The sequence below is a fragment of the Tinamus guttatus genome, unplaced genomic scaffold (genome assembly GCF_059628265.1).
Source record: "Tinamus guttatus ecotype Peru unplaced genomic scaffold, ASM5962826v1 Tinamus_guttatus_pri_ptg000182l, whole genome shotgun sequence".
NCBI classification, from domain to species: Eukaryota; Metazoa; Chordata; class Aves; order Tinamiformes; family Tinamidae; genus Tinamus; species Tinamus guttatus.
In genome coordinates this window covers 245,641-272,514 of record NW_028288716.1, presented here as the reverse complement: position 1 = coordinate 272,514, position 26,874 = coordinate 245,641, and the positions used below count along the sequence as shown (strand labels likewise).

The following is a 26,874-nucleotide window of genomic DNA, read 5'->3' as shown; positions in this document are numbered from 1 at the left end:
CAGGATTGTAAAAAAAAAAAAATCCCACTGAATAACTGGTTACTTGCATATATTACATAGCATTTAACTTGTCAGGAGCTACCTGATCTTACTAGAGGTGCCCACGGGATCCAGGAGATCAAGCTGGGTGGCTAGGCTGCCCATGCTGAGCATGAGTAATTAGTCACCAAAGGAGTGTTATTCACAGGACATGATGAGTGAGGACCTATGCTTACTGGTGGGAAACAGCAAGAGAAAAGGTGTTGTTCAATCCCCACACCACCAAGAAGGCTAGGCTCCTAAGAGCAAGCATCAGGGGACACCTCCTTCCATGCTGCATTGGCACAGGGGTCTAAAGTAGCTCTTTCTAACCATACACTGGCCAAGATATTTCAACCTACTCTCAGACTGAAAGATACCAGTTGCTTAATTATAGAGACTTAATGAGACTTAAGGTGCCTTAGGATGCAGGTTCCAACCTCGTTCAAATATCTGATGTACCGCCCAGCTTGTAAAAAACAGCAAAATCTCTGGAAAAGAAACACATATATGTTCAAGGCAGCTCCCCAGAATTAGCGAGTACTGGAAAAGTAATAGAATTCATCGCTTTTTGCCTTAGTTCCCCACCCCATAATAACCCCAGCTATTTGCATATGATGCTAGATAAAATGCATTCATTAATGCTGGTGAACCACAGATACATAATGGTAAATGCCCCACAGGATCCCAAAGTAGTGACCCCACAGCAAGAATACTCTGCTCAGCACTCCCAGACAAGTTTGTTGCCATGTGTGCAGGAGCAATGCATGCACAGCACACACAGCAAGAGTTGCAGCATGCTCAGTGCCACTTCCCTTGGATATCTGCAAATAATTTTTCAGTTGAACTCTTGCATAAATACTCAGCAGACTCAGTAGAAAGAGTAAACTCAGTAGAAATATCTACTGAGCATGTGCTAAAGACATTTTTTTCACATCTTCATTACTTGTCAGAATTTGGTTTTGGAGAATTTTGAGAGTGGGGGGAGGATTTCTGTTCTCCCAAGTAAGACATCTGTAACTGCTATGTTTCAGCTTTCTGTTCAAAGGCAAAGAGGTCACTGTAATTTATAAAGCTAAGTCCTAAACCAAATTCAAACATAAGAGAATATTTTCCCCTCATTTTAATTTCAGAAAATATCTAAATATCTTCTGCTTAACTTACCCGACAAAACTTACCCCTATCAGAGTTCAGCCAGGTTATAAGCAACTTAAAATCCACATGCTAGACTGGTGTTTGCACTACCTGCAATGTTAGAAGAAAGCTATGGATGTAATACGCAACTATTAATTAAGAGATCCTCAAATGATTAGAAATGGTTAATTTTTAGAAATGTTTGAAGTACTTTTTTTTCCTAAAAATAATGCATTTTCTGCAAACTGTGTTCACTCTCTACTCCTCTAAACTTTACAAAATAGTTATTTGCAACTTAGTTGATAGAAAGTGTTGGCAAAATGTTGGGATGCAGAAATTAGCTCCACGAACGAGAGGCATAATGTTTATTAACTAAACTGGCAGATTAATTTCTTACAATGTAATTTTTGAAAATAGATACAATATGGAAGAAAAGGAAATCTGTTATCAATAGTCAACAAGGAAAATAAAATTAGTTCGGAAATGACCGTCTTATAATTCTTATATTTTTTCATTATTAAAATGACTGAAATAGTATTGAAAAATATATTGTCAAATTTCTACACTGTACATTTCATTGAATAGGCTTTCCAATTAAAGCCTCAAAATTAACTCGAGGAGGAAAAAAAGACAGTGAAAAGTCAATTGAACACAAGATTAATGTCTACTAAGTGCATGCCTCTGTCTTAATTTTGATAAAGTATTTGATTTAGCATAGTAACTCTTCCTCTCAAAATTCAGTGAAAATGAGAGTCCTCATAAAAGCTCTAATATACACTGAAAATTTTAAGAATTCATAAAATAGCATAATTGGGAAAAATGTAAATAATATTTCATTAATAATAAAAAGGAGTATTGATTAAAAATTTTAGGGGGCAAAAGTTATCTCAGTTTCATATGTGTATTGTACCCTTCGTAGCACAATAAGGGAAACCATAATAAAAATATTCATCCAGGAGCTAAAAAAGCAGAAGAAAATAATTGAAGCAGGAGCACTGATGTCTGTGTGAATGGTAATACTTCTGAAGGCTTTGAAAGCATTCTTTCAAAACGGCTCACTAGTTTATTATCAGCTTATGCAGCAGGTGACTCTTAACCCTGTTTGCAGTTGTGGGACAGTCTGAGTTACAGTATTGTAAACTTTGGCCCTAACATCTGCCAAGTTGAGTTCAAGAATTTTAGAGCATCACTGGGTGAAATCGTGCATTTTTTTTTTAATCTACAATTAAGGCATATCTGACCTGGGAACACTTAATCTGAGAATCTTTTGGAGTAGATCTTGGTATTGATACAAGTGGTCTTCAGGGATGCCCTTAAAAGACTGCAATTTTCCTGCTGGAGCTATCCATGACTTGTGAAGAAGTGGACATCTGGAGGAGATAGAAAACAGAAAACAAACAAGGCTCCACATTCTTTTATTGAGTGTTCAGGTATACAAAGAAAAGTGAGAAAGTGGCAAAGGCGTTAGTAATCCTTATCCCAGTGCACAAAACTTGAATTTCATCTTCTGTCTCATGGGAAAGGATGGACTGAACGGGGAAGAGGCAATTAAAAATGTGATGTGGTTGGAGTATGAGGAACTAGATGGGTGTTCCAGCACACACAGACAAACAGAGCAGAGGCTGAGAAGTGTATACACACATATACACTTCTCCACACAAATGTACCACATGAACGGCGGTACACAGACTACCACGCACACCGCCACGCACTCCCTTAAACACGGCAGGCAGCTACAGGTCCGCGTACGCCTCTTTCCACCCTCCCATGAGGCTCCTCTGCCTCGCCGCTAGGGAAGTCCCGCTATAGAGGCGCGGCCCCTTTAAATGGTAATGAGGCGGCGCGAGCCCCGGCCCTGGCTGACTGCGTTAAAACTTCGGCGGGGCCATTTTAGGGTAGTAAGACCTAGTGTGGGGCTAGAGAGACATCGGAGGGTGCTGCACCCCTATTCATCTGCCAGTATGAGTGAAGCGGCCGAGACCAGTACCGCCAGCCTGGCGCCCCCCCCCGCCGCGTCGATGACGACAGCAGCAGCACCGCCGTCCCCGCCCGCTGCCGCGGACACCAAATGCAAGAGCCCCGTCAGTGCTACGACGGCGGGCGAAGCGAGTGTGGAGCCGAGCCCAGGCGCCGCTGCCACCACCACTGCCGCAGAGACGGAGAAGAAAGTGCTTGGTGAGTGTCGCGCGGGCCCTGCTCCCAACTTTCCTCCGGACTGGGCCCACGCGGCGGGTGCGGGGGCAACACGTGGTGGCGATGCCGCCTTCAGAGCTTGCAGGATATGGCTGGGGATATATTGTTCTGGAGCGGGCGATGCTGCCGTTCTTCTCAGCCTCTCCCGGGGCCATGAGGCAGGCGCCTCTCAGAGGAGGAGGCCGCGCGCCTCTCTTTGCCGCCGAGGGGAAACGCCCGGCCGCGTCGCCCCGTCGGAATGCCAGTGTCCGAGTTAGATCCAGCAAGAAGCTGGTTGCGGCGGGCGGGGTGAGGAGGAGGAGGAAGGAGAGACAGGGACGGATCTCCGGTGCCTGGTGGTGCGGTGGACGGCTCTCGCAAGTTCCTGGCCCCTTGCTGGACTTGGCAGGCGCCAGTTAGCAGTGGAGGTCGAGGCACTGGAGCAGCTGCAGGCAAAGCGGAATGCGAATCCACAGCAGCCATGTTAGGTGACTGCTGACACCGGTCTCAGCTCTGGCACCTGTTTCCAGCTGGTATCCAAGGGCTCTGGTAGCTGGTGAAGCTCAGAGGGTTCCTTCCTTGCTAATGAATGCTGCTAAGCTGAGTATGCAACTAAGAACTCAGAGAAGATGGTAGACTGAATATCAAGTTGTTGCCTCTCTACTTGAGTCCAGTGGATTCTGAGATTTTTTTTTGCTGTGATTAAAGAGGATCAATTAGCTGAAAAGGACAAGACTTTGGTCCACGGTGAAGTTATTGTAGTGGAAATAGGAATCTGCTACTTAAAATCACATGGCTGAAAGAGGTTATTACTAAAGCGGGGTTGACTGCTAGTTCAAAGCCCTGAACTTCACTAAAGAAAGGCAGCATTTTAACTCCTGAAGAGAAAGACTTGAGGTCTGACTACAGCATATACAGGAGCAGGTAAGGATTTCTCTGGAGTTGAGGTAGGAAGATTTCTAGCAAAACAAATTATAAACTATAACTTGTATGTCTGTCTAGTTTGGCAGTAATTGCTGTAACCAGTGAAGGTAGGTCTGCAGCTTTTGGAACACCTGGCTGTTCCTTGGACTTTCTTGACTAGCTTTGTTTATGCCAACAGTCTCTATTCAGGTCACCTGTCGGGCTGGCTTAGGTCTTTGCTATTGCTTTCAAATTAAGAAAAGCTGAAAGCGTGGGCAGCTATCTCTTTTTAGTCCAAAATATTCTATGCAGATAACTTTGCAAACTGACCTTATTGTTAGGCCAGTTTTTGCAGAGAAAGGGATTATTGATAATGCTAGCTGTAAAGAAAATTGGATTCATGTCCATCTCAAATACTCTTACCAGGGATATCTAATAATAATCATGTTAAGTCTGCTTTAAAAAAAAAAAAAAAACTTTTAAAACTCATACAAATATCTGTCTTCTGGGAGTAAGAGTAAAGGCTACTTAGTCTTCTTCCATCTAGCCAAAAAAATAAAAAAGAACCTTGGTTTTATTCTTCTGAAATTTGTTGAAACTAAAGCTAGTCTTGCATGAGTTGAAATTGCTGGTTACTACCAGTAATGTAGTGTTTTGTAGAAATGTGGCCCTTGCCCTGTTCTAATACAAAAAGGAGTCACACGTCAACTACCTTCATTGAATTCTCATTAAAACTAATTTTGGCTTCTGCTAGGCTTATTCTTTTGCATGTCTGATCTTGCTATGGCAGTTCAGGCAGAAAAATGGCTGCGTTACAATCATGTCACAGTGGACTATAACACTGCTGTTGGACATGCTTTCCCCTAACACTTGTAGTAGAATACAAGCCCAGTACCAATACAGAACAGTTTCTCCAGTATGCTGTCTTAAAGACTGTACTGGAAGCTTCTCTGTGGTCTCTGACAGCTTGTAGATAAGGAACAGTATTTTCCTCTAGGTGGTTCTTAAGCTGTGTATGCAGATTTGAACTTATCAGTAGGCAACTGTTCTTGTATGGTGAGCTTTGGTCATCTTTTGCTTTCACCAGTTTTTAAGAGTTTCCTGAGACTTGCTATGCTTCTTATCCTCTCAATCTGACTGAAATACCTCAACGGCTTCAATAGCTACTTTGAAGGGAGCAGGGAAGAGATAGTGATAGGAGAACTGATCCTTAAAAAATAGGCTTTAAAAACTTGTGTGACCACTAATGCTCCCCTCCTCCCCTTTCTTTCATTGTTGTCTTGTCCAATGTTGTGAGCTCTTGTGTGTAGTTGGTGCCTTAATGATAGCAGTAAGCTTCCGTTTGTCCCTACTGGCTCTTCCTTCAGCACCAGTGTTTGTTTATTCTTTTAGGCAGTGACTGCTACTGAATCAATGTTAGGCCGTGGAACTAACTTTATCTCTGCAGTATAAACAAGGAGTGGACTAGATATATGATATGAAACACTCTTTTCTAGTACCTATCCTATTTTAAAGTAGCTATGTTTCTTCTAAAAATGTAAATACTTTTTGCAGGAGCATTCTGTTTGAGAAGGGCAAAAATACTTGGGAGAGTGTAATGTAAAGTGTGGCTTTTACTACTTGCCATAATTTATGGCAAAAATAAAGCTGGCAGATGCTGCTACTTTTACTTTCTGTTGAGTATTTTTATACTTCCATAAGTATAAGAATGACAAGACTGTAAGAGGTCAAAGCCTAGGGAAGAAGGCAGGTGTAGAGCAGATAATACTTTCCAGTATATGCTTCTTGCCGCCAGCAGGCTATGGGTTAGGGAACTCTGACCTGGAGACTTCCAAGATTCTCCCCCTTGTGCCCCTTCAAATTGAGCTTTGTTTTGTGCCTGCATCACTCCCAACACTTTTGAATAGTCTTCCATGTCTGGTAGACCCTTTTCAGGTAAATACTATATGGATTGTGCAAGTGATTGTGATCCTACTGTCTAACGTGTATTAAAATATAGACTCCCAAATTCTCCAGACTTGGAAAGTGTCAGTGGTCTCCACCTAGTTGCTGAAAGGGAAGGAGTTGGGTTCTTCCTATGCATGCTATATGTTAGATGAACAGGTTTCACCCGATCCTGTAAGACACTGTAGTATGGCTGTATGCAAGATATTGTTTGGCTGCTATGTGATAAATGGGAGCTTTTCTGGGTCCTAGAAGCTTTGGAAAAATAAAGCTGGCCCATAGCTAATATAAATTGTGGAAGGTATCCAGTAGTAGAAATGGTAAGACTTGTTGGGCCCTCTGCTTAGCGAAGATGACAGTAGTGCAATAAATCTAGCATCAGAAAGAGAGAGGCAGAAAATCCTCATTAGAGCTGCAGAGTCTTTATATGATTCTCCTCTTCCTATAGAGGAAGGAGGATAGACTTCTAAACAGCGTTCTTCAGCTCTTTAGTATCTGGTTTACAAACTCATGAATGGCAGTGGGTGAGAGGGTTCAGCTTAATCGCTCTTCTCTGGGATAAGAGGTAGAATAGTGAGGGTGAATGGTCGATTTTGAAGATACAGCTGGAGTTTATTCTAGGTGCTGCATGGTAACTTAGCAGTGCTTGAACTTTATGTTCCTCAGCTATCTTGGTATAAACTGAAATGCAAATAAAAGTATGCCTTGAATGTGAAGAGAACAGAATTGGTGTGTTCATGTGCATTTTTTTTCAAGTGTGTGTGTGAGGGGTTTTTTTGTTAAGATTCTTGGCAGTCTCTTATGTTTTGGAGTAATTTTTAACTTTTCTCTTTCCAGCCACTAAAGTTCTTGGCACTGTCAAATGGTTCAATGTCAGAAATGGATATGGCTTTATCAACAGGTATGTGCAAACTGATAGTCTTAATGAAGTATAAATACAACTTATAGCACAGATTAAATACCATGCATCACCAGTTCTCAGATCTAAGATGTAAAAGAAGTTCATACAAGTAAAGCTTAGCAGTCACCAGACACTCAAAATGGAGATGTCCTGTAATGTCTCCCCCTTTGCACACAAAAGGGGCAAGGGGAGAAAATGGCAGAGTAATTCTGCTATGTGTTTGAACCTCCTACTAGAAATGTAGCATAAGTGAACAAGAGAAACAAGTTTTATGAAGTCTTAAGTCTACCTGGCTTTTTGAAGCTGCAAATGAAGTTGTAGGATAAGGGGAAATCATTTTGAACTGATTGCTTAAATACATACTGATTCTCAACTACTAACTGAAGATTTTTATGGAGCCATCTGAATGGTACTGATGATCCACATAGTGTTTTTTTGTGGTAAATGGTTTTGTCAACATTGGTAATTCTGGTCTTGTACACCCAAGTTGTTGGAGAGAATTTGTGGTAGAAGATGTTAGAGTACTGCTTTTGGGAAACTGATACCACTTCTGGTATGGTATTAATTCCAGTATCTGGAAACTGCTGTCCAGTGTTGTTTCAGGTTAGGAAGATTGAACTGGGAAGAAATACCGAGTCTTTTATATCCAGATGAAGGCAATCACTTCAAGTGGTAGGATTTAATAACTTCTATTAGTAGTCTCCTCAAACTGCAATCAGCTGTGTTAGTCCAGTGCAATCAGTTTTGGCTAACAGTGTCCTCATGAACTTTTTGAGCAACTAATTACTCCTGCAGATGAAGCATCAGCAGAGGAGAATTGATGAAACAGAAGAGTGTATTGTCAGCTTCTACTGTATAGGAACACAAAATAAGGCTTTCTGATCCATCCTCACCTCTTGCATGCAGAGGCCTGAACTGGCTCACGTAGTCTAGACAACCTAATTGGCTGTTTGTCCTTTGCAACGGCAATCTAAATACATTTCTAGGACCTCTAGTACAGTGTTGCTTTGGGTTTCACTGAAAGAGCTCTATTAACAGCTGTGGCTATACCTGTTGATAGTCTTTATTGACCTCTGGGATAGCACGTTGGAAGCTCAGATTGCAGGTTCTGTGAAAGTTGGAAGGTAGGGTGTGTGTGGAAGTGTATGAAAGACAAGCTGTTTGGTTATTGTCTTGTGTGAAAATTGCATCTTGAATGTTTGTCCAGATTGCAGGGACTTCCATTCTGAAGAGTGAGGAATCATTTCTGCAATCAAGCATGTGACCCTTGAAACCCATGGCAGGGTCTTGATAGCATAGACTTAAACAGAATGTATGGCATCCAGGGGATATACTACAGACTGGGGGAAGGGAGGGTTTACTTTTGAAGTCAGGGATTTCTATTTAAGTCAGTTAGTCTAAACTCTTACAGCTTCTCACTTGCTTTTTCACAGAAATGATACCAAAGAAGATGTGTTTGTTCATCAGGTAAGAGCAGTGATTGAACTTAAAGCGTATTAAATAAAGTCCATATTGGGTTTTTAGTAACTTCCTGGAACAATTACGTCAATCTATCATGGCATATGCTTAGATTGTTTACCCTGGATATATCAAAGGATCATGCACTCATCCGATTGTGACAAGAAACTGTATTGGAAACCTCTCAAGGAGCAAATTGCAGAGGAAAAAAGGATACTCTCAAAGTTACAATCTTCTTGTCTGATATAAATGCCTAGTTTTTTTTTGTTGTTGTTTTGGGGGTGTTTGGGGTGGGGGAGAAGATGGGGGGCAGGCTTTGCTGCTCACACTCCCTCCTGTCTTCCTGTCTTCTACTCTTTCCTGCCATTTCCATTTGTAGGTCTCTTCTGTCTGCCCTTCCTGGTATTGCAGAGAAAGTGATCCAGTCTGGATTTTTACCAGACTGGGTTGCTATCAGCTGTTGCTGCACAAGACAGCTGCTGTTAGGAAGGAGGAGGGAAGGGCTGGCTATATGCCAAGTGTAGAGAAGGTGCAGAGAAATTGCTCAGCAGATAGTCGTGTGTGTTTTTTTTTTTTTTTTTTTTTTTTTTTGAACTGCCAGTAGGCTTTTCTGAGCCTCTCTGAACTGAGGCTTATGATATAGATAGCTGAAAGGAAGAGATGGTTGTCACACACTGATTTAAAAACTGCTTAGCTTAGATCTGGATGTGCAACACTGGAGAAACTTGTTTCACCAGAAAATGAAATACTGCCCTTGGAGCTTGTCCTATATGTAAGAATAACATATAGGCCCTGCAGGCCTTTCAAGCATGAGCTTCTTCCATGGTGTGAGTGACAGTATTTCCCATCAGATGTAAGCAGGAAACTTGCAGGAAGACAAAGGGCATGCCACTTACAAGTTTTGATAAACTTGAAGCCACTGGAACTAAAGTAGCTCTTCATGACTTGATTGCATTTGGGACCTCTTTCTTTGTGTAAAGGTTATCTAGACCAGGTATTCATAAAATGGATGAAGTTGTGAAGGAACTGAAGATGTTGGGAGGTGTGCACATACCATTAAGTGCAAGAGCCCTCAATGTGAAGTATATGCAAATATTTAAGTTTCCTCTCTGCTTGTAATGCCCATGTACTTTGTGGACCCTGAGAGAGGGACTGAATCTACAACCTGGTGGGAGTCCATCCAGAGTGAGATAGGAGTCCATCTGAGAGGAGATGGGAATGGTAGCCTAGTGGCTGAAATACCTTCTGGAGAGGCAGAAATGTAATATGTCTTTGAAGGAAAAATAAGGTCTCCTTGAGATCCCTGAGAAGACTTGCTGGAAAATGACTGGTGAACAGAAGTGACATGGATCAGTTCTTCTGCTCTAGAAGATGTACAGCAAACTATGCTATTTTGTACTTAGATTGTATTCAGCTGTTCTGGTAACTGCCTCCATGTAAATTGCTGGGAGAGGGATAAGGACATGGTTTTGTGTGTATGTTTTTGTGTGGGGGGTATGTATGTGTGTTTGTGTGTGGTGTGTTTTTTTTGTTGTTGTTTTTTTGTTTGTTTGTTTTGATAAACTTCCCCTTCCCCATTTTCTGTAGCTGAAACTTTACAGGAGTGTGTGCTGGGCAAAACACTGTCCTCATGTCCCTGAAATACCACTTTTTAAACTGGCATCTGATCAAACTTGTCCATGGGTTCTGCATAGCAAAGCAGATACTTTGGGCTCTAATTTGGATGAGCCGCAGTTTGTGTTCTTAAACTATTCCAACTCAAGTTAACTTTCTACATGTGGTAAGAGCGGTAACACAAATGATGAGGGGAGGTTGCATTGAAGGGTGGATCAGCCCTGTTGCAGCTCTGCCTGAACGGTGGCAGTGTTTTTGTTATAGGGGCTGCGAACCTCCTGTCAGGAGGGGCCAGAATATGCAAGGTGGCCTGTCTGGAATTCTTTGCCTTCGGGATGCCATGGGAAGTTGGGGAGCTGGCAGCTCAGTTACCGACGGGTGGTGAAAATCGGCGTGGCGAGCCGGGCAGCAGAGCTGCTGGGCAGGGAGCGGCGGCGCGGGAGGGAATCAATGACGTAGCAAACATTCTGCTGCACGCGGCCCGGCTCCCTGCTATTAATGGCGCGTTCCGGACGGCGGGCCCTGCCCCGCCTCCCCGCTCCGAGGCTTTAGGGGAGGAGTTGGGTTACCAGCCTAGTCGCTTCACAGCGAGACTGACCTAGTTGAATGGAGGCGCCCGTCGCCAGGCGGAGGGGAACAGGCAGTTCTCATTCTGAGAATGGGGGTTGGCACACCATGTACAGCTTTTGGGTGCTATTTATAAATGGAGGGCAGATTAAAATGCTCTTTGGGGCATGCATTACTGTTTGAGGTTAACCCTTTGCCTTGTGGGCGGGAGGAGGGCTCATCAATGGACTGGGGAAGGGTGTGGTTTTTCTGTTTCACTTTGCTTACATTCTTGTTGAGTTGCATCATGCAAGATGCTGTTTAGCGTGCTGTGTTAGTTGCTTCTGACAAGGTTGAGGATGTTTGTGTGAGCATCTTTCAATTTAACACTTTCAAAAGTATGTGTGTAGGTAACTAGAGAAACCTAAGTAACTTGGGCATAATTTGAGGCAACAGGCAGTGAGAAATTAACCTCTGCTGCTGCAGAGGTTTGAGTCACATTTGTCATGTGCAGCATTTATGACAGCCTGCTAGAGGTGCACTAATAGCTGGTATAATGGTATCTGCTGTAACAGCACTGCATGAGCCCATGGTGGGGTGTTGTTTTGAGGCTATAGGAAGAGCTTGGCTGTGCAGAGTCCTGAGTTAGCTGTGGTCTCCCATCACTGCTGCTTGGTCTGTGTCCCCTGAGAAAAGGAAAAGCTTCGTTCTTCAGTGGTTTCTTTGTCAAAACAAAGCATCTGTCTGCTGAATAAAAAAGCTGTAGACTACTGTTTGCTCGTGAGCAGTAATGGGGAGTATAGTTCTCTCTCCCCTCTAGATATACAGTGTAAAAGTCCTTTTCTTAAGCTAATAGTTTGGACTTATTTCAGCCAGTTACCTGCCACTGAAGAAGTAAAGCTCTTACAGGTCCTGGTCAGAATTCTAGGACTTATTCAAAGTAATTCTAGCTGCTTTTATAAAACAAATATCGATGAATATGGTGGGCTCTTATATCCTATTGACAGGTTATCCAGCTGCAAATTTGAAACTTTAAGTCTTTGTCCATAAATCTCAAATACTATATGTTAAGCTCTGTTCAAGCTGTTGTTCGTTACTGTGCTTGGAGGATGTTCGAAGAGCTTGATTAATCTTTAGTCCCACCCCTCCACCCCCGCTGAAAGGAAATGTAGTAGGTTCTCTTATTTCTCCCCCTTCCCCCCCCCCCCCCCCCCCTTAAAAAGGAGGAAGATTCTGGGGAAAAGCTTGTTGATGTCTCTGCCATGAAGCCCAAACCTTCAGCTTTTGTTACTTGTTTCAATACAAGTAGCAGTGAAATAATTACCCTTAACATAGATTACTAATATTAAAATAATCAAATTACTAAATAGCATTTATGCAAAAGCTGCCACTTTTGCCTATTTTAGAGATGGGACAATTACTTAGTTTGCTTTCTTTGGAATTACTGGTAAAGAAAGCAAAACCTTGCCTGAAGGTAGGAGCCTCTGCTTGCTGAAATATTTTTTTTCCAAAGAAATTTTCTTGAGCAGCTCATTCTTTCTGTACCAACTAATTCTTAGATTGCTTTTGTGTCAGTAGCAATGCTATGCACAGCTTTTGTATTTTTTTTTTCTTGAACCATTATGCATATTGCTCGTTACAAAGAACGGAGTATAGAGGGCTAAAAGAACATGTTAGTTTCTTGCAAAAGGGCCTGTATTCAGCAATGTGAGAATACCTTCCCTAAATGGGCTTTATTTCAGCTCTTAACTGCTTGTAACTTCTTCAGTATCTTAGTAAATATTTTTTGGACTATTGTTGCCTTGATGAATGAATGTAACTGTCATATTGGCAACAGCTCAGCTGTTCTTCAGTCTGCCTGTTTTTTTGAAACTGACTACAGGTACCACAACTGTCACTTCTTAAGCTGGATTTATGTGTTGTATTTCATATGACTTCTATTTCATGGATCTTACACATCCATATCCTGTGTATTGACTAAATATAACCATATTAACACACATTGAAAACAAACTGGTATTAAATAACCAAGTAGTGCTTCGGGGCGGTGCGAAGGCTCTAACTTGCATAATGGATTACTTCTTCTGGCCTTCAAGTTTGTGAACCCTTATGTGATAAGCTGATAACAAGCTTCTCTTGCTAATTACCTCTTATGGAGTCCTAGAAGCACTCATCAGAGTGAAAAGGATCTTAGGATCTGTAGATGGAAAACCAATCCTCGACCTGAGGAGTGTTCCTGTGAGTCTGAAGGGCGCGTGTTTTTTTTTTTTTTTTTTTTTTTTTTTTTTTTTTTTTTAAAAAAAAAACCTTGTTTTGATCCTATTCTATGTTAATGCTACTTCTTGGGTTTCCTTCTAGAAGAGGTGGCTAAAGATTAAGACACTTTCTTCTGGTGTTATTGCTCTGCCTTCTCTAGGGACTTCCTTGCCTTCTTGGGGTCTATCTTACTGTGCTTAGGTAAAAATGCTTCTTTCTGTTACGCTAAAGTTATAGCAGTTCTTCTCTGATTGTCATGATACCTTATCTTTTAGTATCTTCTCTAAAAATGTTTCTGATCTTAGGTGACTTTATTTTTGCAAGCTTTTAATGATTGAAAGCACAGGTCATTCTTGCAGCTAGAGCTGCATTGCTACTTTTTGTAGAAAGACAAGCAGTCTGTGTGAACTCTAGTCATACAGACCTGAAATGATTCAGCTGTTTGGTAGAGAGGGAAAGATTAGGGTAACAGCTGACTTGTAACCTCAGGAAGGACTAGAAAATGGGAAACACTTGTGTATTTGCCATATCTTGATGTGATTGGTTTGTTATGTAAAGCTGATCTTGGAAAAGAGAGACTCGTTCCCTCATCTAGAGGGCTGTGAATGAATAAGCTCAAAACTAACGTTTTTCTCATGTGTCATCTTTAAAGACAGCAATAAAGAAGAATAACCCTCGGAAATATCTGCGCAGTGTTGGTGATGGAGAAACTGTAGAATTTGATGTGGTTGAAGGAGAGAAGGTAAGAGATTATGAAGTTCTAGAGACATAGTCTAACAAAGCTAGCATCACTCTAGTGGGGGATAACAACATTCCATGCATATATAGTAATTTTGTTTAGTGTCCTAGAGTAATTCCTGGAGTAGGTGGCATTTATACGGCTTTTCTCTAAAGTTCTCATTAAGAAATGTTTCGTAATGAGTCTCAACTTTTAACTATGCCTTATTGCTTCTAGAATCTGTAATTCTTACTTGAGAGATTAGTTAATGATTATTGGATAGTCCGCAAGCTTGAAGTGATGCATATGTTGACCTGAATAACTTTCTTTTGAAGCCTACTTTCTTAAGGATTATAAGAACCTAAAAGTTCACAAAACTTTCTCCGACTCCTTTTTGAGAATATTTGTTTTTTGGATGTCTTGTCGCTTTTTGACCTTTCTGTCACTTTTTGCTATTCTTATGTGTGCTGAAGAGTGGCTAGTGACAAGCTTCTCTGGTTAAGGGGTTGAAAATAAGACATGCTTTCACAACTTAAGAGGAAAGATATCAAGCTTGGACCAAATGTACAAAGAATTTTTCTTCATATTTCCTTTGTCTTCCTTCTCCCTATGTGTGGTTGTTCTCACAACCCCAGCTTACTGACTTTTTTGGCCTTTTAGGGTGCAGAAGCAGCTAATGTCACTGGTCCAGATGGAGTCCCTGTGGAAGGCAGCCGCTATGCTGCAGATCGCCGCCGTTATCGACGTGGCTATTATGGCCGACGCCGAGGACCACCTCGTAGTGTAAGTTTAGTTGCTTTATAGTGACGTTTATCCTACTTTCTCAGCTGTCTTCATATGAAGAAGATTCAGTACTGGAATGTGATAAATGCCTGTCCTTAACTAAAGTGTGAGTAGTGTTCTTCAGCAGCGCGCTGTCTTCCTTCAGTGCATTGTCAGTGTTGGTAATGATATTTCTGCTACTGGATGTTCTGCAGACTTATCGACACTTTTTTTGGTACATCTTTCTAGAAAGGCTCTAATGCATCTTTTTAGATGTTGTCTGCTAATTGAAGATTAAACACAAGGGACTGGAACATCTAGGTGTTCACCCGAAGTAAAAGGAAATAGCTATATTACTTCAGCATAGCCATCATTTGGAAGGCTTGTTTGGAAAAAACTGATTTGTTAAGAGGTTCAGTGATGGTGGTTTTTTTTTTTTTGTTTTGCATTTAAGCACGGTAGCTTTTTTGACCAACCCCATTGCAACCTCCATATAAATATTGTACCTGTAAAGGCCTCCTCCATAGCAGTATATCGTAAAGGTAATGCTCTCTTAAGCTAGCTGTGCTCCGCTGTTCACAGCCTCTCCAGCTTTCCTAAACAGCTTCCCTCCAAGCTTTCCCATAGGAAGGGACATAAAGTACGTGGCTGTAGTTCTAGCAATTACTATTCAAATCATGCTTGTGCTGCATTGATCCCTGGAACAATTCAGGAAATAAGGATCAACTACAGATTTAGCAGTATATTTCACTTTATAGGTGAGTCTGTAATCATCCCTTACATGAACATGTAAATATGAGTGAGTCAGTACAAGAGCCCTGTGGTCTGTATATATACAAGCAATATACCTCTCTCCTCATCTTGCTGTACAGAATTAACAGTGAAGAGGTAAACAGAACAAGTATTGTCAAATCTGTTCTTAACTATTGTAAGATTGGTGTTCCACAAGAATAAAAGAAAAAAAGACTTAAATTCAAGCACCAAATGCTAGCAGTTCAAGGGTTTCAGAAAGAACTCCGCTTGTATCTGATGCCTCATTACTGAGTGTCTTATGTTTACAATGCTAGACTTTGTGCTTTCAATTTTGTTGATGTTTCTGATCTTATCTGTTAGCTATATTCCAGTATTGGCACTGTTTCTTTTTGATCTGTTGAGATGAAAACTTCCCTTACCTGTCTTAACTGTGAGTGAACACTTGATGATATTGGTGTTGACTTGAAGCTGCTTCATGTTCAACATGAGCAGGTGTGGCAAGGCTTACATATTTGTGTATTACTATGTTTCCTTCTCCTTGAAGGGTGATAATGTGAGACCTATTTTTGGGTATAGGGAACATTCATTATCAGGGTACTTGCACTGTAATATATTCTTTCTGTTGGCTAATATAAGCTCATGAAGCTAGAGGAACCTGGCATCTCAATGGTGCTGTATCACACTTTGATCCAAATACTTGAAGATACATAGAAAGGGACAAATTCTGATGTAGTTGATGCTTGCTTGTCTTCTGAAATGATGACTTGAAGTATACCTTTTTTGATGACTTGAAGTATACCATTGGAGAATTATAAAAGATCACTTACAAAAAAAAAAAAAAAAAAGTGTTAATTTGGGTGTTCATTTCTCCTGATTGTTCATGAGGTTTGTTGCTCTATTCCTGCAGTTTGAAGTCCTTCAGAATGTGGGGCCTACTCAGCAATTCATTGTTGGCTTCCTCTGATCTGTTGTCATCTATAAGCTTGTGAATTGTTCTATCATCAATATTCCTAAGACTGCACAGTACCCTCAAGGAGTCCACTTGTCAACTTTCTGTGACAAGTTATGGGAGACTTGCTAAATTTGAGGTTAATGCCATTACCTGTTCCCTACTGTTCTGTAGTCAGTCATCATAAAAGGTAAGCGTACGCAGGTATAACATGCATTTGGTAAATCCTTGCTAGCTCTTTCAGGTTGCCTTTAGGCACTTGGAAATGGATTTAATGAGGATATGTACTATATCATTTCTTGAGTTAAAAGGTCCCTGAGTTCTGAAGAGACTGAGCTTAGACTGTTTGGATCACCTTTCTTAAAGATTATGTGCCATCTGTCCCATGCAGTAACCAGTAAACATGACCCGGCGCATTCAACACTCTTGCATGCATGCATTCTTCTGGTCCTGTGGACTTGTAGGTATAGACTTTGCTGGTGGTATAGAATTGTCATGTTTGAGCTGTTAGGACTTCCTTGTGCAGCCAAAGCTAGGCATATGCTATGTCTGCTCAGTTTCTTGCATATTCTTGTGTTCTGAGCAAGCTGTCCTTGAAGGCTGGTCAACCTATTGAACCCTCTTACTCTCTAAGCTTTCAGTTCCCTGAACAACCCAAACTTGGGAAGGCTTCAGTCTTTGTTTTGCTACTTGAATTCTTTACTTCTGTCAGGATCTTACAGTGCCCACAAGGTGGAAGACTTTATCAGCAATTATTGGTGTTTACAACTGCCAGTTGTAGAATCTTCCTTATGTACAAGTGTCCAATTAAGCATCTTGCTTACTTGGCTTTAAACTTTTAAACTGTTAAAACACTTCTTGGTGCACACACATCTGTCCCTGTCTCTTGGCTTGTGACCAAGACTCTTGCACTTCCAATAGATGGTGAGGATTCAATTCTATCCAGTGTAACAGCATTTTTCCTTCAACACTGGTAATTCTTTGAATGTGGCCAGATCACAAAGACTAAAGAGTTCTTTCGGATACTTGGTCTGCTTTCTTCTTTCTCTGTTTTCACTGAAGAAAACAGCTTGTGGAAGAGGAGTGAGAGAAATCCAAGCACAGCTTGCCCTGCTTAAGTAGTGATATTAAGCAGCTTTCTGAGCTCTGCTCTTCTGAAAGCAACTGTGCAAATATTGCTGATTGCAATTGAGTCTTTAGTAGAATATCATTAATTAGGGCTCTTGCAGCATATCATTTACACATGTGCTGGGCTCTGTATATTCCATTATCAGGCAGTAGATAGAAATAAGCATTTTGGGAATGCAATTTAACCACTCGGAGATGATGTTTAAAAGGGGCCAGATGAGTCATGCTCTTTAGTTTGTGTCTACAGAGATTCTGTGATGGATTATGCAGATGTGACTGCTTCCTGATAGGTAGTAAGAAGTCTTTGGGGAATAAACCACTAGACCTTCATGATGATCTTTATACCTCATTATTTCATTATTTTACTGAGATTTAGCATTTTTTCTTAAATCCTTAAGCATGCTGGTATGTACTAGAAACTAGGCACTGGAATGTGCTGTTGAATGGCTAATTGCATCCTTCTCCCCTATATGTCTTCAGGGAAAGGTTTTTGCTTCTGTTCTAGTAGCTCAGCTCTATGAATTTCAACACTTGTACCATTGGCAGTTCCAATCATGACTGTCTCAAAAAGAGCTGTTGCTGCACTCAATTTTACGTACTGAGGTTTATGGCCCTGTTTAACAACCTTATGTTGGAGGAACATAAAATTCTCATTGAATAAAATTGATCTTTGTCCTGGATCACTAAAGTGTTAATGATTCTTCTCATGAAACTGGTTAGCAAAAGTGTTCTTGCACATACAAGTTTTGTTCAGGTTACCTAATGAAAGGATGCCTCAAGTACTAAGACTTAACCCTGCAAGAACATGGTACTGAGTGGGAGCCCACAGTGCAACTAAGAGCAATGTCAGTAGAGAAAATACTGTCAGATTGCATGGAAAGTTGGAGGTGGAAGAAAATGGAACTTAGCCAAAAATACACTCTGCAATCAAATGAACTTGACCTGTTGGGATCTTCAAAGGATATCTAAAAGTGAGAGGTATGAAAAACCTTGATGGGCAAAACTTGATCTTAAAGCAGCACATTTACCTTGGAGTAATTAATAAAAGAAAACAGCTGAAGATGTCTTTAGACTTCTGACACTCTAGTTGTGGTTATATCTCTCCCTAAGTTTGCAAGAGTCTGAATCCGATTATGGCATTCAGACCGCAGAGAATTTGTTACAAGAAGGTGGAGTATGAGAACAGCAATAACAGAGGTCACTTTTTTGCAACCAGAAGACTTGATTTAAAAAAAAAAACCCTCCATTTTCCTTCAAATGGATGAGAAGGGAAGTGTTGTGCAGGGCCTGTTCCTGAATCTGTCCTGTTGTAGGTCAGTGAAACCACTCAATATACTTGCCTGAATATTTTTTTGTCATTCCTTGACAAGTAGTTGCTTCTGTGGTCCATGATAGTTGCTTTACTATTTTACCCAAACCTAGCTAGAATACTGGCATGTTGACATTAATCTGGAGATGAATAAGAAAATTTCTTTGCTTTTTCTGCCTTGCTCAAAAAAAACACTTAAGTGAGTTCTGTTTGAATTGTATTGAAAGGTTCTTCTGTCTGTCACTTACAAGAGAAGGAAACTTAATGTTTTTATAGAGTTGTCAGTGCAGACTTTGGAAGGATTAAAGACAGTAGCATAACAGACTGTGCTGTTAAACACACAGAAATGTAACTGCAGTTTAAAAAGCTGTGAGTATGATTGCCACTGGCTATAGGAGACCTTTATATTTATAATATTTATTATGTGCCTTTCCCTACCTTTAGCTTGTTGCTCTGTTAACTTCTGGTATGTCATCTCCCAAACACCTTCAAGAAACTTGATTCCATTTTCATGGTACTAGTATTAAAACCGAGTGGTGCATGCATGTGTGTTTGCTTAGATGTCATAGAAAAATGAAATGCTGGTTTTGCTGAAGGAATTCTTTGTCCTGTGAGACATGCTTCTTGGAGTTTTTGTTTCCTCCCTTTTTCAGGTCTTGCAGAAGGGAGAGGAAAGGGGCAATTAATAGAAACCCAGGATGTTGAAGGTTTTGCTACCTTTATTTAAAGAAGAAATAGAGGTGGAAATGTATTAAACCATAAAGTTATTCTAAAATGTTTCTTCTGCATATAGAAGATAAATCGGTATCCCAAAATGAACATAGGTAATAGTATCCTGTTATAAACTTTAACTTTCCTTTTGGGGTTTGGGCTTCAAATGATTCTCTGTGGCTGTTAGAAGATACCTGCTTCCCTGCAGTAACTTAGTGGGAATGTCTTTGAATATTTATCCAATTTTGTCAGTTTTATAAAATCTGATATACTGCTCTGATAGTGTGCTTTGTCTTGTGTACTTTTTCTAGTATTGAGTTCTGTTTTTTCTTCTGTAGCTGGCCCTGTCAAATTGCTAAGAATAGCAATATATAGGTACTTGATATATTTCAAACTCTGTATCTTTGGGTCACATTTCTGTTTTTAGGAAACGTGGAATGCGATAAGAAATGTCTGCAATATTAATGCTTTTGGAGGAGATTTTAATCTGATAAAGATCTGGCAGGGAATTCTGTTCCATTCCCCAAGATTTTTCTTACAGCCTGCAGTACTTCAGGCTTTCCAGATGTTCATCTCTCAGTTCATTTAGAGTTACTTTCTTAAAGTTCACTGTCAATGTTGTCATTCTAAGATTTCTGCCCTTTCCTGGAGGAAGGGAGGAGGCTCATCAAGTAGTTTCTTTGCTGACTGCTAGCGCAAGGAACAAGAGCATCATTATTGGTTTGTATTCTTTCCTACTCTTCTTTGCCAAAGCAAAAACCTTCTGAGGACCTGATTCCTGCTTACCGGGTCTGCTTGCATTTTTGTACTGACTTATTGTTCTGTTTAATCTGACATCCAGCTATTGTTCTATATGGTTAATGTATTGCCTCTAAAATTATGCTTTATCTTTGTCTTCCATTTTCTTTGGTTGAGGGTGGTGAAGAAGAACTCAAGGATGGGGTCCCAGAAGGAGGACAGCTTCATCAACAAGTCCATAGGAATCCTACCTATCGTCCCCGCTATCGCAGGTTTGGGCTATTTGTGTGATCTGTACAGACTTAACTAATAACAGGGCAAAGTTATGTTCCCTGCCATTCATCTATATTTAGATGGTAGGTACCATAGCATAATACCTCCTTCTAGGAGAAAGGCAAGCGCCAGGAGTAAGGAAACCTTGGTAGAGGTCAATGTGATGTTGTTCAAGTCCAGGAATAGATTAAGAAAGTACTTTTTTTTTTTTTAAAAAAAAAAAAAAAAAAGAGCAATGTATTAAAAACTTGCAGGTTCCATATCTCTACAGCAGTTGTCTCATATCTTTCTTGGGCAAGTATTGAATCCAAATCCCACTTGATCAGGGACAGATATGTCCAGTATCTACAAGGGCAAGGTGTGCTTTGTTGCCTTCCCCATGGACTGAAGCCAGTAGTTTGTGCTTCAGTGCTGAACTAAGTAGTTTGTGTGCAGGTATGCCTCCAGCCCTGTTCTGTCCATGTGTCACATGCAGGCACACAGAGATATTTGTCTCTTGCTGCTCAGGCGTTGTTCTAAGCACTGGTGTGACTTGTAGATTCATGAGATACTACTTATTCTTCAGGAAGAACCAAAGTCATGTCCTATCTGTTACAGACAATCACAGGGTGATATTATAGTAATTTTGTAATATCCTATGCAAGCAGAGGAGATTGCCAAGAGCTAAAATAGGAGTCTTCATGGAACCTAATACTAGCAATGGCTTTGCTTTAGGAGTAATAAAATGTGAGGATTATTGGAACTATTATTTCTAATCTTTTAAAGGCAGGTGTTAAAGTGGCTAGAGAGCTTCCCAGAAAAGATAAAATTCATCAAATGACTGAAGCGGGGGAAAAAGTGTGGATATTGGAAGCTAAGGAGCAGGAGAAGGAAGTAGGAGACAGACTGAAAAACAAAAGGAGGTTGTTATGCATATAACAGGTAGTAAATTTCCAGAGATTTTGTTGCCAGATTTTGGGTGTTAAATTTGGATGAGTTCAAAGGGAGACTGTTCAAATAGCTGAAAAAACACTGTTATGGTATTATCATGTGGGCAGGCATTTCCTTGGGGAATTTCCTGGGGAAAAATGGGGAAATAGTTGGAGTCTGGGAAACTACTCTAGGGGAGATAGTATATGTTTTCCCTGTTGTTACTGTGCCCTAGGATTCATAAAACTGGGCTAAATAGGCTCTTGGAGACCCAATAGACTGTTAAATAAAGCTGGTGCTGGTTCAATGGTATATGCGCAGTAACTTGCTGAGTTCATCTGTATTAGTTAAACTGGCCAGTGTGTGGGGTGGTTGGACTAGATGAGCTCTAGAGGTCCTTCCCAACCTTAACGATTCTATGATTCTGTATGTAGGATTGTCTTGTCCTTTCTTTCTCCTGGTCATAATTCTGACGACCAATCAAGCCTCTGCCTTTTACACAGAGGAAACAATTCTACGGCTTAAGAGCACATTGTGGACATGAAAGTCCGAAATACTCAGCTTTTGTCTGTTACACCTTTTGAGATGTTATCATCTTAATTACCTTTAAGGTGAAAAGATCATTCACATTACTGGCTTGTTGTGACCCCTTTATCTTGGGGAGTGAGATAAATTGAAAACCAGTGAGAAAGTGCTGGATTGTATTCAGTAGTACTTTCTGTGAAGTATCATCTCCTCTCTTCTCAAGGAGATGAATTGTATTGCCCAGTCTACTGCTTGCTATACACCTCATCTGCTCTTCATCTTGTCCTGCTTTCCTTCCAGATACCTTATGAGGTTAAGCTCCAAGTCTGAATTTGGAGAAATGAGCAGTGAAATGGGCAGAATCCCCATTTTTTGTATGCATATTAATTGAAAACTAACAAGGAGTAAATACATTGTAGGAACGGAAGCTAAATTCTGTAGAAATTACAAGGCTGTAGTTAATGACAACACTTTCCCTGCACAATAAAATTGACACCCTTCTGGGTGTTGAATCTAGAACTGTAAGCTTTCTGGCACCTCCCTTAAGCTCTTCTATTTGTAAAACTCATGCTGGTTCTGGTAACTGATGGGTGATTGGTAAGACATGGGTACTGCGTGCCTCTATGTGTACTAAATCCAGTGAGAGCATGCTTTTCTCCTGAACTTCTTTAGGAAACATAAATTGGCTTTTGGTGCTAGACAGGTGTAAATAATTTGAGCTAATAGGAATTAGATAATAAGCAATTCTGTTGTCATTCAGCTATATTTCAACACTTTTTAAACAAAATATGTTTAGGTTGAAAGTGAACTGTTGCATATTGCATGTAATTTTTTTAATGGCTAAGGGGACAACATAATATGTTGCCTAAGAGGAAGGGAGATCTAGGAAGGGGCTGACGAGTAGAACAAGGGGTCCAAGGAATTGTACCATTTAATTATGGATAGAGCTGGACCTCATGTACAGCTAGTCCAAGGCTAACTGGTCAGAGTTGGTCTGTGCAGCCTCTACTAGCTATTTTTCTGCTTCTAGCCAGTAAATTACTTCACTGCCCCTTTATTACTGGATTTGCAGAGTATACTGATAAAGTGGAGAGGCCCAGGCTCCTCATATATCCCAGAAAAATTAACTCTTTTTCCTTCTAACTTTATGCCAGCTAAATTCCCAAGGGGTGCTTTGCTATCATTCAGATCTACTAAAGATAAAACTTGCTGGATTAGAGACACTTTTGATGGGCCAAAGTTACTGTGTTCTAAACCTCAAACTTCCCATGCACCTGATAAATATTTCTCCCCCTCTTCAGGGGACCCCCACGTCCTCACCCTGCCCAGGTGGCTGGAGAGGCTGAAAAAGAGAATCAGCATGAGACCAGTGCTACGAGTCAGCAGCCACTTCGCCGTGGGTATCGACGCCCGTATAACTACCCACGTCAACCTCGTCCGCCCAGTGCTCCAGCTCAGGATGGGAAAGAGGTAAGTACGCTCCTGGCAGAGACTTGTTTTGGAACTGATGTTGACTGGTCTAATGTTCAAGATGCTCTCTCCTGTTGGGAGATAACCATTTTGCCCTCCACCCACCCCTCCTCACGCACACATCCCTTAAGTGTACTGTTAGTATGCTAGAAGAGTCTGGTGGTTATATCTAATATCTTTGTGGTGAAGGTAGTCTATTTTAATTGCTTATTCCTTATGACCTTGTTTGAAAACAAGCAACTTTCCTTAAATAGAACACTAACCAGCAGTGGCACAGGAATGACTTCTGGGTAGTTCTTAATTTTTCATTAGGGATCAGATTTTAATTAGTGCTTTTGAAGTAGACAGGGACTGTTGTGTCTTTCCCATTACCCCAGGCAAGCGTCTTCCAAGCAAAGAGGAGGACTTAATCTCCAGATCTATTTTTTGATCTGCTTAAACCAGCTTGTTTTGGTAACCTAGTTTCAAACAGACTCTAATGAGGGAATACTCTCATTTTATATTGGACTTCACTTAAGGTGATCCCTCTGGAGATTTTTTTGAAAAAAGTGTACAGAGATAATCTTGTTATATAATACTTAAACTTCATGTTCCCTACAGTTAGATGAATTCTCAGAAAATACTTCCTTGATTATTTTAAAGCTGAGCTGTAGTGACACCACTACTACTGAACAGAGAAAGGGTTTGGAGGACATTATTTGCTTGTAATGTAGTTTTATTGTGTCTCAGACAAAGGTGACTAAAACACCTGGAAATCCTGCTCCAGTGACTGAGCAAAGTGGTGCTGAGTAGTGTCTGACTCCCCAGATACCTTCACTGTCCTTCAGGTAAGTGATGTAGGTAAATCTTGTTCTCCAACTGAAACACCATTATGTATGCCTCTAGGACCTAAGTGCATTAGATAGTTGCAGTGGCTTTTGAGAGTCCTATGTAGGCAACCCAAGGAACTGTTTGCTTCTGTTTAACTTTTTCTTTTTTTTTGTCTCTCTGTATTCATCACAAAGTAATCTTATACAAAGAGGCTATAGTCTTAACTTGTAGATGGCTTTGGTTTATCCTGCCAATTTGTTATTCTTCATTGGAAATCCCACCTAATGATGGCTGCTTTTTTCTTTTTAGTCCAGTGTTCCTTGTGTTTTTATTTCACAGTAGAAATGAAACCTCCAATAAACTACATATTATAATTTGGCTTTTCTACAGGTGTCCTAAAATGTAACTGAAAACACAACACCAAAGAAACATTCAAGCAATAAACTGTCAACAGTGATAAAGATTCAAAACATTGGAACTTGAGGAAGAGAAAATTCACCAGCAGATGAGATCCACAGAATGCCTGCAGAATAATTGCATGAAGAAAGTGAGATTCAAAGACTACCTTCCCTCCCTCTCTTCCCCCACCTCCCCCCCCTTGCTCCAGTTTCAACAGCAACTGTGGGTGCTTTTGGTGGGCTTTTTGTTTGTTCTTTTTTATTGTTTTTTTAATTAAGAATTTCAGTTTTTTGCTAGTATTTAAATTTATCATTTCTTTTCTTTTGGTATCAAATTGAGAAGGTGGGGGGAAAGAAACTGAAATTTGAGGTCAAATGCTTTTTCTATTGGATGCTGGTGCTACACACTCCCTGGTGTGATGATGAGCTTTTCTGTGCCAGTCCTGCTCACTGAAGGACACAGGGAGGAGAAACTTCTGCTTTCCTTGGTAAGATCTGTTTGAAACTGCCGCATGATGTTCCTCTCAAATAAAAGTGATTTCAAGTATGGAAAAACGCAAACTATTTAAGTGTGTGGGTTTTTGTTTACATTTAAAATTGTAAATGACTTTCTCTGTTTCAGCGCTTAAGGTAGCTGGTTTAATTTCAAAATGTGTTGGCATCTTTTGCCTAAAGCCATGCTAGATACTACCTGTTTAAGGATATGGCTGAATTTATAAATTTTCCTATATAAAGACATTTTTATAAAGATAGTATGCAGCATAGCAATAACTTACACTACCTTCTGATTCTGTAGTTCACTGATGGGGTGTTTTTGTGTTTTCTTGCAGCAGGAGTTAGGGGATTCCAAGTGTGCTATTGGGATGTTGCTTTCCCTATCTGTTTTGCTAGACTTTGTATCATGTAAGTGTTAGACCCCAATCTCTGGGGTTCCCCACCATTCAGAAAGACAGCCAGGTTAACTGTCACTATTTTGGCTTCAGTTCCAAATACAAGAAAAGTGAAGGGGCAATAACTACTACCTGTATTTGAAATATCGTTGAAATAACAGTTTTGTACCTGTGCTACTTTGTGCTGATGAATGTAAAGTACAAGGATGGTTAAAAGCTCTTTTTCTTCCCTAAAACTGAAATGTCTTGCAGATATTACTTATTTCCAGCTGCTGAATGTGGGTGCTTTTCTTCACCTATCTTGCATGCTATTTTTCTCTAGTCCACTGTTTCTCACATTCTTCTCTTGTAGTTTCTTACCAGTTGCTGTTATCTAAGTCTTGGATTTCATATTTATTAGTTTTTCCTAAAACACTTTTTCCTTTTCTTAGCTACCTGATTTTCTACCCAGCCTTTACTGAATAAGTCTTATATAAGCCATCTTGGTATGGAGTAGCACCATATAACTGTAAATACATATGAGAGTAGAGAGATTCATAAAGCGCTCTACCTGTCTCTTCTGGTTTCCCTGTTCTTGCACACTGTTTGCTTTATCACAAGTCACATCAGCTTTTCTGCATACCACACTCATATCACTCCTGAAGAAATACTAAGTGGGGGAAGGAGAGGCTCCAGAGCAAAGCATTTCCTTCCATAGTTTCTTTTTAGTTTCCAGCCATGGTAAGGAATGATATTCTCCTATTCCCTTGAATCCTGTTTTTGTCAACTGCTGGTAGGAAACAAAGGAGTGCATGAGCTGCATTGCCTATTGCTAGTTGTGTCAGGGAGTTCCTGATTGCTTTGGAAGTGAATTAGGAAATTTTAATAAGGTGTGAAGTGAAAACTGCAGAACTCTGTAATAGAAGGAGAATGCTTCTGACTCTGCTACAAACTTCTGAATTCATTATGACACTAGCCTATGTAACAACCTGTTATTGTAGCAGTGGATCACTTGTACAACACTTCTGAAAGTGCACTTATAGAAACTGTTGTAACACTACTAAGTTTCTGCACCAGATCTGCTAGGATCTAGATTAGGATCTGATAGTGTGATACTCAACCAGATGTGTGAGCTGTCCCACCATATATGCATAATCCCAGTGAATTTATAGCCCTATAATTGTATACAGTCTACTAATTGTTCCTATTCGTTTCACATCCTTGATGCATCAATGTACAGTCACTTCAGCGAGGCACCCTGGTGTGCTGACATCATAAGAAAGACATGAGGGTTTCCCCATAATGTGATTCCGTAGGTATCCTTAATTATGTACATCTGCTTGGGATATTTCTATTTTAGCCCTGTTTTGTTGATTAGGATATCTTCTGCTTATGTTACTCCAAATCCAGTGTACTACTTGATTGTTGGTCGCTTTCTCCCTCTCCTGTCCTTTTAATTGCTGCAAAAATGCCATTGATCAGATAGATTCAGTGTGTGATGAATACACCTGTAACTAGTTATCTTTACTCTATGAAAGGTGAAATTGAGGGAGACATTAGGAAACTTCTTATTTCTCTAGTTTTATTTCAAGTAACTTCTTTTTTG

At 40.4% G+C, this 26,874-nt stretch overlaps 1 protein-coding gene across 1 annotated transcript; it reads left to right on the top strand.

Annotated features, from left to right (window-relative positions):
* Window positions 1–3,113: 3,113 nt before the first annotated feature.
* Window positions 3,114–24,014, top strand: YBX3 (Y-box binding protein 3). The gene is made up of 8 exons (XM_010228216.2): window positions 3,114–3,327; window positions 7,009–7,072; window positions 8,506–8,539; window positions 13,599–13,688; window positions 14,325–14,447; window positions 20,192–20,286; window positions 23,023–23,191; window positions 23,921–24,014. Exons 1-8 carry the CDS (start codon window positions 3,114–3,116, stop codon window positions 23,981–23,983), a joined length of 852 nt encoding a protein of 283 aa, XP_010226518.2. The 3' UTR covers window positions 23,984–24,014.
* Window positions 24,015–26,874: the final 2,860 nt, after the last annotated feature.

Bases quoted from the DNA above. Each gene is read 5' to 3' on its own strand.
- YBX3 (XM_010228216.2), top strand. From the start codon at position 3,114: ATGAGTGAAGCGGCCGAGACCAGTACCGCCAGCCTGGCGCCCCCCCCC. The intron at 3,328-7,008 runs GTGAGTGTCGCG...TTCTCTTTCCAG, and splicing joins GACGGAGAAGAAAGTGCTTG to CCACTAAAGTTCTTGGCACT. The intron at 14,448-20,191 runs GTAAGTTTAGTT...TCTTTGGTTGAG, and splicing joins GCCGAGGACCACCTCGTAGT to GGTGGTGAAGAAGAACTCAA.